Source organism: Chiloscyllium punctatum, chromosome 13, assembly GCF_047496795.1.
Source record: "Chiloscyllium punctatum isolate Juve2018m chromosome 13, sChiPun1.3, whole genome shotgun sequence".
Taxonomy (NCBI): domain Eukaryota; kingdom Metazoa; phylum Chordata; class Chondrichthyes; order Orectolobiformes; family Hemiscylliidae; genus Chiloscyllium; species Chiloscyllium punctatum.
In genome coordinates, this window is record NC_092751.1 from 79,064,111 (window position 1) to 79,080,829 (window position 16,719).

Consider the following 16,719-nt stretch of genomic DNA (forward strand, 5'->3'; position numbering starts at 1 on the left):
TATGCATTTCAAGACACCTCCTTCTCTGTAATATGGACATTTTTCAAGATGTCACCATCTATTTTCCTACATTCTACATTTTCCATGTCCTTTTCCACAGTAAACACTGTTGCAAAATACTCATTTAGTATCTCCCCCATCTCCTGCGGCTCCACACAAAGGCTGTCTGGCTGATCTTTGAGAGGCCCTATTCTCTGTGTGGAGTTTGCACATTCTCCCCATGTCTGCGTGGGTTTCCTCCGGGTGCTCCGGTTTCCTCCCACACTCCAAAGATGTGCAAGTCAGGTGAATTGGCCATGCTAAATTGCCCGTAGTGTTAGGTAAGGGGTAGATGTAGATGTAGGGGGGTTGTGCTTCGGCGGGGCAGTGTAGACTTGTTGGGCCGAAGGGCCTGTTTCCACACTGTAAGTAATCTAATCTAATCTCTCCCTAGCTACTCTTTTGTTCTTAATGTATTTATAAAATCCCTTTGGATTCTCCTTAACTCTATTTGCCAAAGCTATCTCATGTCCCTTTTTTGCCTCTTGATTTCCCTCTTATGTATACTCCCACTGCCTTTATACGCTTCTAAGGATTCACTCAATCTCTCTTGTCTATACCGGACATATGCTTCCTCATTTCTCTTAACCAAACTTTTCTTCACCAAATTTCTTTAGTCATTCAGCATTCCCTACATCTACCAGCCTTTCCTTCCTCCCTAACAGGAATATACTTTCTTTGGCTTTCGTTATCTCACTTCTGAAAGCTTCCCATTTTCCAGCCGTCCCTTTACCTGCAAACATCTGCCTCCAATCAGCTTTTGAAAGTTCTTGGTAAAAACAATGACTGCAGATGCTGAAAACCAAATACTGGATTAGTGGTGCTGGAAGAGCACAGCAGTTCAGGCAGCATCCAACGAGCAGCTACTCTCTCCCCACCCCCACCCTCCTCTAGCTTATCTCTCCACGCTTCAGGCTCACTGCCTTTATTCCTGATGAAGGGCTTTTGTCCAAAACGTCGATTTCGCTGCTTGTTGGATGCTGCCTGAACTGCTGTGCTCTTCCAGCACCACTAATCCAGTATTTTGAAAGTTCTTGTCTAACACCGTCAAAATTGGCCTTTCTCCAATTTCAAACTTCAACTTTTAGATCTGGTCTTTCCTTTTCCATCACTATTTTTAAAACAAATAGAATTATGGTCGCTGGCCTCAAAGTGCTCCCCCACTGACACCTCAGTCACCTGCCCTGCCTTATTTCCCAAGAGTCGGTCAAGTTTTGCACCTTCCCAGTAGGTACATCCACATACTGAATCAGAAAATTTTCTTTTACGTACTTTACAAGTTCCTCTCCATCTAAACCCTTATCACCATGGCAGTCCTTGTCTGTTTGGAAAGTTAAAATCCCCCACCATAACTACACTATTATTCTTACAAATAGCTGAGATCTCCTTACAAATTTGTTTCTCAATTTCTCTCTGACTATTAGGGGGTCTATAATACAATCCCAAAAAAGTGATCATCCATTTCTTATTTCTCAGTTCCACCCAAATAACTTCCCTGGATGTACTTCCAGGAATATCTTGCCTCAATACAGATGTAAAACGCCATACAAAAATACATATCAAAAACGCCACTCCCCCTCCTCTCTTGCCCACCCTCTCCCCACCACCCCCCCCCAGCTCCCGTCCCCCCTGTTTATCCTTCCTTTTGCATTCATATCCTGGACAATTAAGCTGCCAGTATTGTCCATCCTTGAGCCACATTTCTGTAATTGCTATGATATCCCCATCCCATGTTCCTAACCATGCTCTGAGTTCATCTACATTCCCTGTTAGGCCTCTTGAAGTAAATGCAGTTAATTTAGCAGTCATACATTTTTTTCTGCTTTGTTCTTGCCTGCCCTGACTGTTTCACTTGCTACTTTTTCAACTGTACCAGTCTCAGGTTGATCTTTTTCCTCACTATTTCCCTTGGTCCCCCCCCACCCCCCCTTACTAGTTTAAATCCTCCTGGGCGCTCTCGCAAATCTCCCTGCCCATATATTAGTCCCCTTCTAATTCAGGTTGTGTCAGTTCGGATGGTTTTTAATGGAGTTTCGAAGAATTCTAACAGGACAAGACAGGTTACTTGCAGAAAGGATATTCTTGATGGTGGGGAGTCCAGAAACAGGGGTTCGAGTTTAAGGATAAGGTATTTAGGACTGAGATGAGGAGAAATCCTTTTCACCCAGAGAGTAGGGAACCTGTGGAATTGACGAACACAAGAAGTGGCTGAGGCCAAAACATTATGATTTCAAGAAGGAGATAGATATAGTCAAAGAGTGTTATGCTGGAAAAGCACAGCCGGTCAGGCAGCAGCTGAGGAGCAGGAGAATCGACATTTCAGGTGTAAGCCCTTCATCAAGGCTTATTGCTGATGAAGGGCCTATACCTGAAACGTCAATTCTTCTGCTTCTCGGATGCTTCCTGAGTTGCTTTGCTTTTCCAGTGCCACACTCTTTGATTCTGATCTCCAGCATCTGCAGTCCCCACTTTCTCATATCGCCCTTATGGCTAAAGGGATCTAGCGATGAGGTAGGTGTAGATGGGGGTGAGGTGGTGAAGGGGTGCGGTTGCTGGGCGTGGGATTAGAGTATTTAGCTAGATGATTAGCCATGATCATATAGAATGGTGGAGCAGACTCGAGGGTCGAATGGCCTCTTCCTGTCCTATCTTCTTTGTTTCTATTGCTCTCTGTAGTCAAGGGCACAGACTTATCCACTGCCAGGCTCTAGAGCATCATCATCCTCAGGGATGGAGAGGAACCTGGAGTGAGAGACAAAATAAGAAGTGAAGAATGGGTGTTTTGGAAGTTCTGCAGCTGCCGGTGAGAATGTTTGTACAGTTTGTATGTTGTGTTCACTTTGGTACAGCTTAATGAGACCATGCAGTACCTCAATGAAATAAAAGGCATGTTGGGGACAAAGAGGGGAGATATTCAAACTAAACATAGAAAAGCCAGTGAAGACTTCGCTTTTGGCTGAAAGCGAATAAGAGCAGAAGAGATAAGTTTTTCTCTCATCACAACAGTTAGATGCTTTTGATAATACACTGTCTAAGCAGTGTTGTCCGTGAGACCCCGATGCAGTATTCAGTGAGATTCGGACTGCTATAATGTCACAATCAGGAATATAAATTCTATTCAGCCAAAAGAAGCAGTTGCCAGGTGAGACCAGCAGCAACTTACAGTCTTGAATTCAAGAATCTCCTTCAGCCACTGTGGGTATGGCACAAACTTAAAATTCAGCCTCAGAAATATTTTCTTAGGAGACTGAGAGAACAAGAGAATAACAGCCAAAGGACCAAGTGCCTATCCTGGTTCAGAGGGTGCTAACTCTCCGGCTACAAGAGAGCAATCGACAGGTTGTGCAGTGATCCCAGCACAAGGAAGGAAAGTGGATCAACAGGTAATTGTTGATAACATTCATGTGATCACTAACACATTCTAGTTATCGAGAGGAGTCAGAGACAAAAGTTTCATAGTTTTTTTTTAATCCCCCTCTATTGTCCCTGGGAATGTCTTCTGCCTGTCCCACAAGATGAGTTGATTGGGAGAAACGCATTCACAGGTCTACATGTACTTGTCTTTCGAGGCAGGGTGGAGTTAATATATCAGGAGTGTCAAGACAGGTTTAATAGGCCACTATTCCTGCTAATCACTTTGATATATCCACATTTCATTCCATCTTTCAGTGTCACCTGCTACTAAAATAATCTTAATCTTTCTCTTGTGATGATTCAGTTTCCTTTTGTACATTATAGTTGGTGCTGCATCCGATATTGTGATGAATCATAAGATTCAACTTATGCATAAATTCAGCAGCAAAATTAATGAAAATCCTAGTGCAAATTCATTGGTTTTTATAATTATTTTATTTTATAAAAGATCCTGAAGGAGTTTAAGCCACAGAAAACATTATCAAAAGTATATTAACAGTGCTTTTCACTTATACTAATAATGAGGATACAGTGATTATTGGCAGTCAGCCAACTGCCACAAGAAGTCTGCGTAAGGACAGCAGAATATTGCTTTCACCAAAATAAATTGATATGCTTAAAAAGTGATGGTTTTACAATCACCTGCTTTATGTGAATGTATTTTGATTCAGATTGCACTGGTCTGAACTAAATCATTGAAAGGCACTCCAGCAATATCAGCTCCATTGATCGTAGCTTAAACTAATCAGCGCACATTTACACCTCTAATCTTTGCATTTTACACGATAAAATCATAAATTAAACAAACAAAAAAGATAAATAAAACAGATCAGTATGAGACTGAGAGGGAAACTGAGCACTGGTGACTCCACCTCCTGCTGGTTATCCAGTTCCCACAGAACACTAGAGAAAGGCCAGTTTGGAAGTACAGACCGTGGCTCTGGATGAGGGCCCAAAGTGACCACATTTACAGGTAGATCTTCCTCTTATTGTTTTTCACTCTTCCTCTGTAATGAAACAGTGAGGCCAAGGCAAGTGTTGGAGTGCCTGAGAGAGGGTAGTGAGAGAGCAGCTTCCAATTCAAAACCAGTTTGTGACCCCTTTCTGATGAAGCACCAATATTATCTGATTAATAACATTCGAATATCATCATCAGGAACATGGTGGTTTACACTAAAGGTTGTGGGGAGAGCCCGAAACCTGACAGAAAGGTAGGATAAGGAAGAGAATTGGACCCATTGTCAGGCCTGGTCTTCATTGTGCCATCTCTCAGCCCAATTCTCCATGAATGAAACCCAGTCACTGGGCCAACACAGCAAGAGACAACTTCCAGTTGTGTTCTTTATTGAATGCGAACTCTTTAGCATAAACATAGACGTGTAAACATTAATCTGTTGTATAATCTACACTGAAGTCTGTGCTCCACCCTTTAGAGCACTGGGAGGAACCCCACAACGGATTAGGCAATTAGTGAATGAGACTGAAATAACCAGTCAATCCTGATGCACTAGCAATGACAAAATCACTCGTCGATTGTTAATATAAACAGGCCAGAATCTAAAGGTAGACAAATCACAAACATGTTCTTTTTAAAGGATCATTTTGTTACTGTTTGCAGGAACGATGATCACTGTTTTTTTTCCTTTCAGTTGTGTAGAAACATGAGATCCTGCTCCCTGTTAAACTTTCTGGTCACTAGTCTGGGTCGTGGGACTCAAATGATCTTTGGAGCTGATGACCTGTTGTGAGCCGCTCTCATAGGCACTGTCCACTGATTGCTTCGCATCTGCAAGAAACAGATTTTTTTATCAATTTCAACTTCCACAACAAACCAGGGGACATGGGTTGAAGGCCTGTTCCCCAGACCACTCGCCCCCAAAACCTTGGCCCCAACCCTCATCCTCCAATCCCTCATAACCCCAGCCACTGTGTGATGCCTCTACCCCAGAATCCACACTCCCCTCCAGCCCCTAGCTCTCATTGAATGAAATCAGCACAGAAGCAATATTCCTTCATTCCAATATTAACTTTAACAGCACACAGCACATACCTGACAACTGAAGTGCTTTATATGTTTCTGTTTTCTGGATTATGTTCACAGCCGTCTTCAATCCCAAACACTGTAGTGCGTTAACCAACTGCTCGATTGTTCCACCCGAAATCTGGAGAGACACCGAGAGAGAGATTCGCATCTTCATTTTTCAATATTAATCTATCACATCAGCACAGTTGAAACCACTCCATGTTCTGTCAATGAGTAAACACAATGCCCCACTGGATAGTCATAGTGTGAATTTACAGGAACGAGACAGGGCAGTGAAAGAGAAGTCTGGCAAGAGATCATCATAGGAAACAGGAATTCACTGCCTCAAAAATTGGCCTTCTGGTTTAAGACTCTCTGCCTGGTATAATTCTGATGAATGTACACAGGTCATGTACAGGATATACAAGAAAGGAATCAAGAAGGTAGATGGAATATTAGTCTTTATATCTGAATGATTACGGTGTTTGAATCTGGACATCAAGCACAGGATGGATATATTTACCTTTGTGAGGGCAACAAATTCAGCACAATTATACCAGAGCAAAGTGCATTTTGTTTTGGAAAGGGAATTCCTGGTTCTTTGATCATCATCCCACCAGACTGTCCATACACTGGCCTTGTTTTAGTCCTGTCAATGTCCCTTGGTAATTTTCTTGTCCCATCTGCATCCTCCTTAACATTTTCAAGCTTAGCTGCAGAATTTCCTGAAGAAAGGCTTATGCCTGAAATGTCAATTCTTCTGCTCCTTGGATGCTGTCTGACTTGCTGTGCTTTTCCAGCACCACACTCTCGACCCTGACCTCCACATCTGCAATCCTCACTTTCTCCTTACCTACAGAATTCTTTATTTACTACCGAATTCTCTATAAGTCATTAATATATATGGTGAAGGGCTAAGGCCATAGAGAACTTCACTATTCAGATTCCAAAAATCAGAGTATGTTCCCTTTATCCTGACTCTAACCATTTTGCAGAATCACCGAACTGTTGCAGTGCAAGAGGTGGTCATTAAGGCCCATTATGCCTGCGCCAGCTTCTTTAAAGAAGCATCATTAACTAGGGTCAATCTCCTGCTTTATCCCCATATACTTGCACAATATTTCTTTCCTTCCTCTAAACTGCTGAGACCACAAATTATAGGAGCAGAAACAGGTCATTCAGCTCATTGGTCTGCTCCACCATTCAACAAGATTGTGACTGATATAATAATCCTCAACTACACCTTCCTGCCTTTTTGCCCATAACCCTCGAGTCCCTTACTGATAAAAACTATCTCAGCCTTGAATATACTTAATACCCAGCCTCTACACTCCTGCCAGAGAGGGTGGTCGAGGTGGATACAATTACAAAGGCATCTGGATGGGTATATGAATAGAAAGGATTTAGAGGGACATGGGCCAAATGCTAGTAAATGGGACCATGTCAAATGTGGATGTCTGTTTGGAGTGAACAAGTTGGACTGAAGGGTCTGTTTCCATGCTGTATGACTCTATGACTCCTCTGTGGTAAAGAATTTAACTGATTCATTAAAGTTTAGGAAAAATTCCTTCTCATCTGTGTCTTCAATGGTTAACCCCTTATTCTCATGATTATGCCCTCTGATCCTAGACATATCAAATGGTTATGATTCATTCACATTCCCCATTTTTGCTACTAATCTGTAATGGACTGACAACAAATGCCTTCTGTGCATCTCCTTAGACTCTTCCCCATTGACTAGTGGATTTGATAGGCTCAGGAGGGATGGGTTCCATTGGGAAAGTGAGAAGACAAGGTGGAACAAGGTGTAGCACCTTCTTTTGCTGCAAGTATTGAGTACAGACTAGCCATTGAACACAGGAGCTACAATTACCAATTAGGACTCTTCTCATAAAACACAATTTCGAACATAGACTGGGACTGCCATAGGGCTAGGTCTTACGTTAGATGGACTGTGTGATGCTGCTGTTTCTTTAAAAAGATTATTTTGTCCTTTTTTTTCCCCAAAAGATGTCTTAAAGGCAGAGGTGCCAAATTGTCTACTTTAACAATGGCAGGGGAGTGGCTATTTCTCCCAGTTCAGGATTTTTCTAATTTGGTTTCGTTTTAACAGGCAGTCAGAAGCTGCTGCAGTGCAGAGAAATAGTTTCATGCTTTAGCAGATGATTCCTGCCCGACTTTTCTCTCTGAAATCTTTCCTGTGTGTGAGAACCTGTGTTTGAATTTACCTTTTGCCAAAGGGTATATTTATGGGATGTTTTGCTTAAAGCTGAGTGGTTTGACCAGCTGCATCACACCTGGAATATCCACTTCACATCTGCCTTTTAAATAAGAAAAAATTAGGATCTGGACTACCTTAAAGTGTTTGAAGGGGCTCTCACCTGGTCCATAACAGATGGAATTTGTTAAGTGAATTCAGGAAAGTTTCCTCAAGCAGTATATAGAGGCTCCTACTCGGGAAGGGGAAAAACCCAACCTGCTCTTGAGAAACAGGGCAGGACAGGTGACTGAGGTGACAGTGGGGGAGCGTTTAGTACCAGTGGCCACAGTTCTATTGATTTTAAAATAGTTATGGAGAGGGACAAAACTGGTCCACAGGTTCAAGTTCTAAATTGGGGCAAGGTGAATTTTGGTGGAATTAGACAGGAGCTTGCAGGGGTTGGTTGGAGTAGTTTGTTTACAGGTAAAGGGACCTTCACCAAGTGGGAGGCCTTTAAAAGGGAGTTCACTAGAGTTCAAGGTGGCACATGGGCGGCAGGGTGGCACAGTGGTTAGCACTGCTGCCTCACAGCGCCAGAGACCCGGGTTCAATTCCTGCCTCAGGCTTCATGTGTGGAAGATCATGCCTCACAAATTTGAGAGTCCTTTGATGAAGTGACCAGGAAGGTTGATGAGAGCAAGGCAATAGATGTCATCCATATAAATTTCAGTAAGGTCTTTGATAAGGTTCCACATGGTCGGCTGCTCTGGAAGGTTAGATCGCATGGAATCCAGGGGAGTGGCAAATGAGATACACAATTGGCTCGATGGTAGGAAGCAGAGGGTAATAATAGAAGGTTGCTTGTCAGACTGGAGGCCTGTGACTAGTCGAGTGCCTCAGGGGTCTGTGCTGGGCCTATTACTGTTTGTTATCTATATCAATGATTTGCATGAGAATGTACAAGGCATGATTGCCCTTTTGAACTGTCCTATCTGTCCATCTTCCTTCCCACCTATCTGCTCCACCCTCTTCTCCATCCTATTACCATCACTCCCCCCCACCTCCATTTACCTATCGCATTCCCAGCTATCCTCCCCCCCCAACCCCACCCCCCTCACATTTATCTCTCAGACCCCTTGGGCCACCCCCTCATTCCTGATGAAGGGCTTATGCTCAAAACGTTGATTCTCCTGCTCCTCAGATGCTGCCTGACTGGCTGTGCTTTTCCAGCACCATACTCTTCGACTCTGATCTCCAGCATTTGCAGTCCTTACTTTCTTCTAGGTGATTACCAAGTTTGCAGATGACTCTAAAATGAGAGGTATCGTAGACAGTGAGGAAAAGCTATCGGAAATTGCAGCAGGACCTTGATCAGCTGGGGAAGTGAGCTGATAAATGGCAAATGGAGTTTAATAGAGATATGTGTGAGGTCGTGCGTTCGGAAAGTCAAATCAAGGTCGGAGTGTCATGGTGAATGGTAGGGCCTTAAGGAGTGTAGTGGAACAGAGGAACCTTGGAGTTCAGATGAATGGTCCTCTGAAAGTAGAGGCACAGGTAGACAGGGCAGTGAAGGTGGCTTTTGGCACACTGGTCTTCATCAGTCAGGGCATTGAGTATAGAAGTTGGAAAGTTATGTTGTAGCTATACAGGATGCTGGTGAGGCCACACTTGGAAGTATTGTGTTCAATTTTGGTCACCTTGCTACAGGAAGGATGTTATTAAACTGGAAAGAGTGCAGAAGAAATTTACAAGGATTTACAATGGTCTGAGTGAAAGGGAAGGTTGGACAAGCTAGGATTTTTGTTTTTTCTTTAGAGCGTAGGAGACTGAGGGGGGGATCTTATACACTTCTATAAGATCATGAAGGCATGGATAGGGTGAATGCACTCAGTCTTTTTCCCAGGGTTGGGGAATCGAGGATGAGAGGGCAGCAGTTTAAGGTTAGAGGGGAAAGACTAAAAGGGAACCTGGGGGGCAAATTTTGTTTGTATACAGTGGTATGCATATGGAATGAGTGGGCAGCGGAAGTGGTTGAGATGAGTACATTCAAAACATTCAAAAGGCATTTGGACAAATACATGGATAGAAAAGATTTAGGATATTGGGCAAGTGCAGAGAAATGGGGTTAGCGTTTGGTTAGGATTCTATGACTCTCTGACTTTGTTAACATAGACGCTCAGGAGCCCCGATTATTTGACTGAAGGAATAACTAAAGATGATTAATCTTTATAAGCAAATTTGATGTTTTCCCATTGTGTTACTGTGCTGAGGCCAACAGGTCGTGTCAATACAATGAATACCAGACAAACATACATCAAAATTATCCAAGAGTGACTTGCTCGGAGACTTGGCACTTTTGAGTAACTCAGTAAGAGAGCCAAGATTTAGATTCTCTGCCAGTTTCATCCAGTCTGACCCGGACACCTCCTGGTTTAAGACTTTGTTCAGTTCTCCCAGGGTTTCAGAACCCAGCGATGCAATACTGCCTGTGAGGAAACGTGAACCAGCAGTTAGTTTACACTCCAAATAACCAAGACCTCAAAAACACCCCGCAGGACATTATTGAAACATGCAGAGGAACTGCCCTGGGTTCAGATGTGTCCCTGAAACCTCAGCTATATCTTCAGACTTTGCAACCTGAAGCAGATCAGTGACAGTGAAACAGATTCATTCAGAGGCCTCACCAGTTGAGGGAGGCAGAGCACTACTGAGAGGCCTGGTCCCATCGATTCACAGTGAGGGAGAGCACTTCTGAGAGGCCTGGTCCCATCGATTCACAGTGAGGGAGAGCACTACTGAGAGGCCTGGTCCCCTCGATTCACAGTGAGGGAGAGCACTACTGAGAGGCCTGGTCCCATCGATTCACAGTGAGAGGGGCCTGGTTACCTCAAAACAGTTTAAACAGCAATGAGCCAAGACTCGGGTCGGGAGCTGAGCCCCCTCTGACTCAACACTGCACACTAACCCTAACAACACTCAAGATCTGTACCTAACCATATTATGATCACGATTTCCTGATTCTTTTCCGATACTTCCATCAGTTATTTTCCTTACTTATTTTCTAGAACTGGATCAACTTCTTTGTTGGAATACATGAACAGTAATTGAGTGCAGCATCCTTGAAGGAGCCTAAAATACTCTTCTGTTCCTTGACCACATGCATGAGATTTGTTCCAGTCAATGTCATAGGGTCTACATAAATGCCTTCTCTCCTGTCTAAGCACGTTGATACCATTTACTGACAAAATGGCAAACCAGAAACATCGCACACAAAGGAGAAGTGAGGTGCAGTTCGAGGGAGGGGGCCAAGTCAAACATGTTCCTTGGAATTGAGACAAAATTCAGAAGTACTTTTCCTACATAGTCTGACAAAGAGAAGCATATTGGTCATAGCATTCCTGAACTGAGAGATCAGGGAAACGAATCAAGTATTGAGCTATTGGCTTAGATCAGGAACAGTCTCAATCTTCTATCTTTTGCCTAAGATTAGATGTGGAATGAAGGCACTTACTAAAGAGTAAAAGAAAAGCTGTGAACAGCTGTGCATAGGACTTGCTCTGCAGCAGAGTGGCTGGAGTAGGTAGTCACTGAGCACATGGTGACCAGGGGTAAGATTGAGAGGCAGGGTGAGCAATTACCTTGTTGACGTTCAGGTAACTGTCGATTCCCTTCCTTCCATTTCGAAGTTTCTCCCAGTAAAATATCACGAACCTGTACAGGGTGAGAGATAATCAGTTTCTGCAACACAGTAAAAGGCCCATTCTATTTGAATCAAAACCAAGACTTTAGTGCTCAAACGTTATGAAGATTGCAACGTTTGCCGTTTCATGTGTCAGCCAACTTTGAGTTCAATTACCAAGCTACGTTTCGACCAATCATTGCCAGCTCTTAACTCTAGGTTTCCCAATGGTACTAGGCTGCCTGACACCTAATCAACATGTTCCTCTGTTACATTTCTGCTTATGAAAATAGAGGCAGAATGTAACACAGGAATACATTGGTTAAGTAACATTGATAAATGAGTAGTCAAAACTGTGGCACATGGGGTCTAATGTGGAGATGTGAGTGTCATCTATTTTAGACTGAAGACAGAATTATAGAACATAGAACATAGAAGAATACAGCGCAGTACAGGCCCTTCGGCCCTCGATGTTGTGCCGATCAAAGCCCACCTAACCTACACTAACCCACTATCCTCCATATACCTATCCAATGCCCGCTTAAATACCCATAAAGAGGGAGAGTCCACTACTGCTACTGGCAGGGCATTCCATGAACTTACGACTCGCTGAGTGAAGAACCTACCCCTAACATCAGTCCTATATCTATCCCCCCTTAATTTAAAGCTATGCCCCCTTGTAATAGCTGACTCCATACGTGGAAAAAGGTTCTCACTGTCAACCCTATCTAACCCCCTAATCATCTTGTACACCTCTATCAAGTCACCCCTAAACCTTCTTTTCTCCAATGAAAACAACCCCAAGTGCCTCAGCCTTTCCTCATAGGATCTTCCTACCATACCAGGCAACATCCTGGTAAACTTCCTCTGCACCCGTTCCAGTGCCTCCACATCCTTCCTATAGTATGGCGACCAAAACTGCACACAATATTCCAGATGCGGCCGCACCAGAGTCTTATACAACTGCAGCATGACCTCAGGACTCCGGAACTCAATTCCTCTACCAATAAAAGCCAGTACGCCATATGCCTTCTTCACTGCACTATTTACCTGGGTGGCAACTTTCAGAGATCTGTGTACATGGACACCAAGATCCCTCTGCTCTTCCACACTACCAAGTAGTCTACCATTAGCCCAGTAATCCATCTTTTTATTACTCTTACCAAAGTGAATCACCTCACACTTAGCTACATTGAACTCCATTTGCCACCTTTCTGCCCAGCTCTGCAGCTTCTCTATATCCCGCTGTAACCTGCCATATCCTTCCTCACTGTCTACAACTCCTCCGACTTTCGTATCATCCGCAAACTTGCTCACCCAACCTTCTAACCCTTCCTCCAGGTCATTTATAAAAATGACAAACAGCAATGGTCCCAAAACAGATCCTTGCGGAACACCGCTAGTGACGGCACTCCAAGATGAACCTTTGCCATCAACTACTACCCTCTGTCTTCTTCCAGCCAGCCAATTCCTAATCCAAACCTCCAACTCACCCTCAATGCCATATCTCTGTATTTTCTGCAGTAGCCTACCATGGGGGACCTTATCAAACGCCTTACTAAAATCCATATATACCACATCTACCGCTTTCCCCTCATCTACCTCCTTAGTCACCTTCTCAAAGAATTCAATAAGGTTTGTGAGGCACGACCTGCCCTTCACAAAACCATGCTGACTATCCTTGATCACATCATTCTTATCCAGATGTGCATAAATCCTATCCCTTACAATTCCCTCTAAGACTTTGCCCACAACAGAAGTGAGACTCACTGGCGTATAGTTACTAGGATTATCCCTACTCCCCTTCTTGAACAAGGGAACCACGTTTGCTAGCCTCCAGTCCTCTGGCACTACTCCTGTAGACAAAGAGGACACAAAAATCAAGGCCAATGGCTCTGCAATCTCCTCCCTTGCTTCCCAGAGAATCCTAGGATAAATGCCATCAGGCCCAGGGGACTTATCTATTTTCACCCTTGCCAGAATTTCCAACACCTCTTCTCTACATATCTCAAAGCCATCCATTCTACTTATTCGTGCCTCAGTATTCATATCGACAACAATGTCCTGTTCCTGAGTGAATACTGACGAAAAGTATTCATTCAGTGCCTCAGTGGAGGAACTGAGCTACTTGGGAACCTGTTTACAGAAAACGGGAAATACCTGTAGCCCAGGTATATAAAAAAAATTTAAAATGTTTACGGATGGTCCTTTTACCTCAACAAGGCGGAGATACAAGGGGGAAGGTGCCGAGAAATTTGGCTAAACGTGATGTGGAGTTCTGCATTCAGTTCTGGGCACCATTCTAGAGGAAGGAACTTAGAGGGGGCACAGAATAGATCAATACTAACACTAGAAGGGCGATATTGGATCGATAGAGATTCATTGTGTTCTATTGTTGAAAATTAGGCGTGGCAATCTAATTGAGCTGCTGTTTGGACGGTCTGATCCCTCTTCAAGTTGTCCACATACCTTCTCGCAGGCAGTGATGTCGAGAGGCGTGTGCCCATGGCAGATCTCCTGATCCGATTCATCCTCTTCCTCTGAATTTATTTTGGGTTCATAGTTTTCTGCATATTTATCAGCTCCTGGAGTTGGTGGTGGGAGAGATGAAGATTAAAGTCAAACAAATCGCTCAGTCACTAATATACCCTAAGTGCCCACAATTGGTAAGCTGTCCCTGAGGTGGGGGTTGGATAGAGGGTTTGGGTATTTAATTGGACACAGGAGTGGAGCAGAGATTGGGAGAGGTTGAGACTGGGTTCAGGTGGTGGGGTGGAGGGGAGGAAGCTTTGTGTTGGATCATACTTGTGCGCAAGGTCAAAGAGCCCCCAACAGTGAGGATATTGGCATCATTCCCCCGAACAGGATTTTATGTACGACTGAGGCTCAAATGAAAGGTACAGTCTCGGCAGGGTAGAAATCGAATGACAATTAAACTATCCTTTCCTGAGTTTTCTGAAACTAGAACACTCAGACACGCAGAGAATCGCATATGGTGACTAATCTATGCTGTGACTGAGAGGAAGATTTGGCTCCATCAAGTGTCAAGAACAGGAGTGAACAGATATCCTTGTGACAAACCTGCAGTCAGTAGCATGGCTGTGAGGGCTGGGAGACCGTATCCTGCAGCCAAGTGAAGAGCAGTGTTCCCCTCAAATGTAGGCCGGTCCACCTCCACTTCAGCCTAGACAAGCAGCAACAAATCGTTATTAGAATGGTCTACCTGGCACTAGGGTTTGCAAATTGCAAGCAGATCAGCAGTTGGTCCTTGCAGCAGCACAGGCAGGCCAAGTGTCTTCACTCTCTCAGTTTGAAGGGTCCTTTCTGACTCAGGCTGGGAGCTTCATCCCTCAGGGAATTGGTTCCAATCGCTGTTTCCAGCTGCTCCCAAACATACTGTTTTAAACGCAGCCCCAAGAGTACTGAGGGTCAGGGAGAGGGACAATGAACAAGTGCAAATAAAAAACCAGAAGAACTGTGGATGCTATTAATCAGAAACAAAAATAGAATTTGCTGGAAAAGCTCAGCAGGTGTGGCAGCATCTGTGGAAAGAAATCAGAGTTAATGTACCTTTAATTTCTCTCTGCTTAATGAACAAGAGCACGTTAGTGGGTGCAAAAAGAGAGAGAGAGATAGAGAACACAAGTACAAGAAAAGAAAGGCCTCATACAGTCATAGAGACCTCCAGCCATGCCGGCCATAAACAAATGCCTAACTATTCTAATCCTTTATTCCAGAATTTGGCTTGCGCACATCTAAATACTTCTTATACATGCATAAGAGAAAGTATGTGTTCGGGAATGAAAAAAATGAGTGAGAGAGAAAGAATGTGTAAGCGAGAGAGTGACAAAGTAACAGTAGAAACAACAAACAGTAAATCAAGGGGAAATGAGAATGTGACACAGAGACAAAGAGAGAATGAAGGATTGATAATAATCAGAAAACAATAAGACAAAGCAGCACACAGAGTAACTTGTGATGGACTTATGGTGTCAAACACCGAAATAAAGATGCATAAAAAGCTGCGAGAACTTTGTTGGGGCCTGACCTTAGTGAGGGATAGATGAAGGAAGCTGGTAGAGCAACAGCATTGGCGGTGGGGGCTAGGGGAGGGGTTTCTGACTTGCATAATATGGATGTTCAACTTTAAACATTTCATAAGCAGTTGAAGTGACAAGATCCCTACCTCTATAAACACCGAGACATGCAAAATATTGGAGCTCATTCATTGGATTTCTGTTATAATCGCCCCATTATTCATTAAGCTCTCTTTAAGGATTCCAGCTGGCTAGCGACCAATACTGCACACTGGTATACACCTAGAAAACTTCACCTGGGGAGCCCCTGGGGCGCACACTGTGTCCTTGGTGATTATAACATGTAGGAGCAGAAGCAGGCTATTTAGTCCATTGAGTCTGCTCTGCCATTTAAGGGGATCATGACTGATAATCCTCAACTCCACTCTACTGCCTTTTCCCTTACTGACTGAAAAAACCAGAACAGGCTGCATTGGCATCCTGCCAAACAAATGTGGGGGTAATAAGGATGAGATGGAGTGAGTGCCCCTTGTCCAACTGCAGCGACATTGTTACTGTGGTAGCTGTCCAAAGTGACCTACTTCCAACAAGAGGTGCGCAGCCAGATTCAGACTCTTGACCTCCACAGCCAAGTGCAAGGGCGTTCGGCCACTCTTCTGTTCCGCCACATCTTTATCGGCCCCTTTGTCCAGCAGAACTTGCACCAAATTTTTATTCATGGCTTTCACTGCCAGATGTACTGGGTACAACCCTGGAGAAAGAAACAGATCAGGCACAGTCAGTTAAAAATGGACACTCTATGATTGGCTAAGAAAGATATTATGGGAGAAAAAGTGAGGACTGCAGATGCTGGAGATCAGAGCTGAAAATGTGTTGCTGGAAAAGCGCAGCAGGTCAGGCAGCATCCAAGGAGCAGCAGAATCGACGTTTCGGGCACGAGAAGGGCTTATGCCCAAAACGTCGATTCTCCTGCTCCTTGGATGCTGCCTGACCTGCTGCGCTTTTCCAGCAACACATTTTCAGCTAATAAAGATATTATGTTACATATTGGCTGTGATTCTACTTCACAAAATAGGTGGAGGTCTTGGGTTATATTTGATCTCCTTTGTATCCTGTGGTATCGAACCCATGCTGGGCATAGCTACTGAGAGACCAGCAGGCCTCTGGGGATGTGGACACAGTAACACACAGGCACAGGTACTCTTCACTCTCACAGCTGCACACAGGATTGTATATGAAGATCAGAAGCAGGAATCCAAACATTTCTGGAATACATGGAAAACTGGGAAAATTGCAATGGTCCCAGCATTGGAGGGAAGATCAGTTA

The 16,719-nt window shown here is 43.9% G+C and overlaps 1 protein-coding gene across 4 annotated transcripts in view; it reads right to left on the bottom strand.

The window, feature by feature from the left end:
• Nucleotides 1-3,906: 3,906 nt before the first annotated feature.
• The window catches only part of LOC140484557 (nuclear factor NF-kappa-B p100 subunit-like), a 64,183-nt gene continuing 51,370 nt past the window's right edge, over nt 3,907-16,719 (bottom strand). For all 4 annotated transcript variants that reach the window (XM_072582928.1, XM_072582930.1, XM_072582927.1 and 1 more), the window contains exons 17-23: nt 15,974-16,143; nt 14,437-14,539; nt 13,825-13,940; nt 11,315-11,387; nt 9,990-10,162; nt 5,504-5,615; nt 3,907-5,239 (exon numbers count right to left, since the gene is read on the bottom strand). In XM_072582928.1, the coding sequence (XP_072439029.1) occupies nt 5,133-5,239; nt 5,504-5,615; nt 9,990-10,162; nt 11,315-11,387; nt 13,825-13,940; nt 14,437-14,539; nt 15,974-16,143 (854 nt within the window). In that variant the 3' untranslated portion in view covers nt 3,907-5,132. The remainder of the gene's footprint in view (nt 5,240-5,503; nt 5,616-9,989; nt 10,163-11,314; nt 11,388-13,824; nt 13,941-14,436; nt 14,540-15,973; nt 16,144-16,719) is intronic.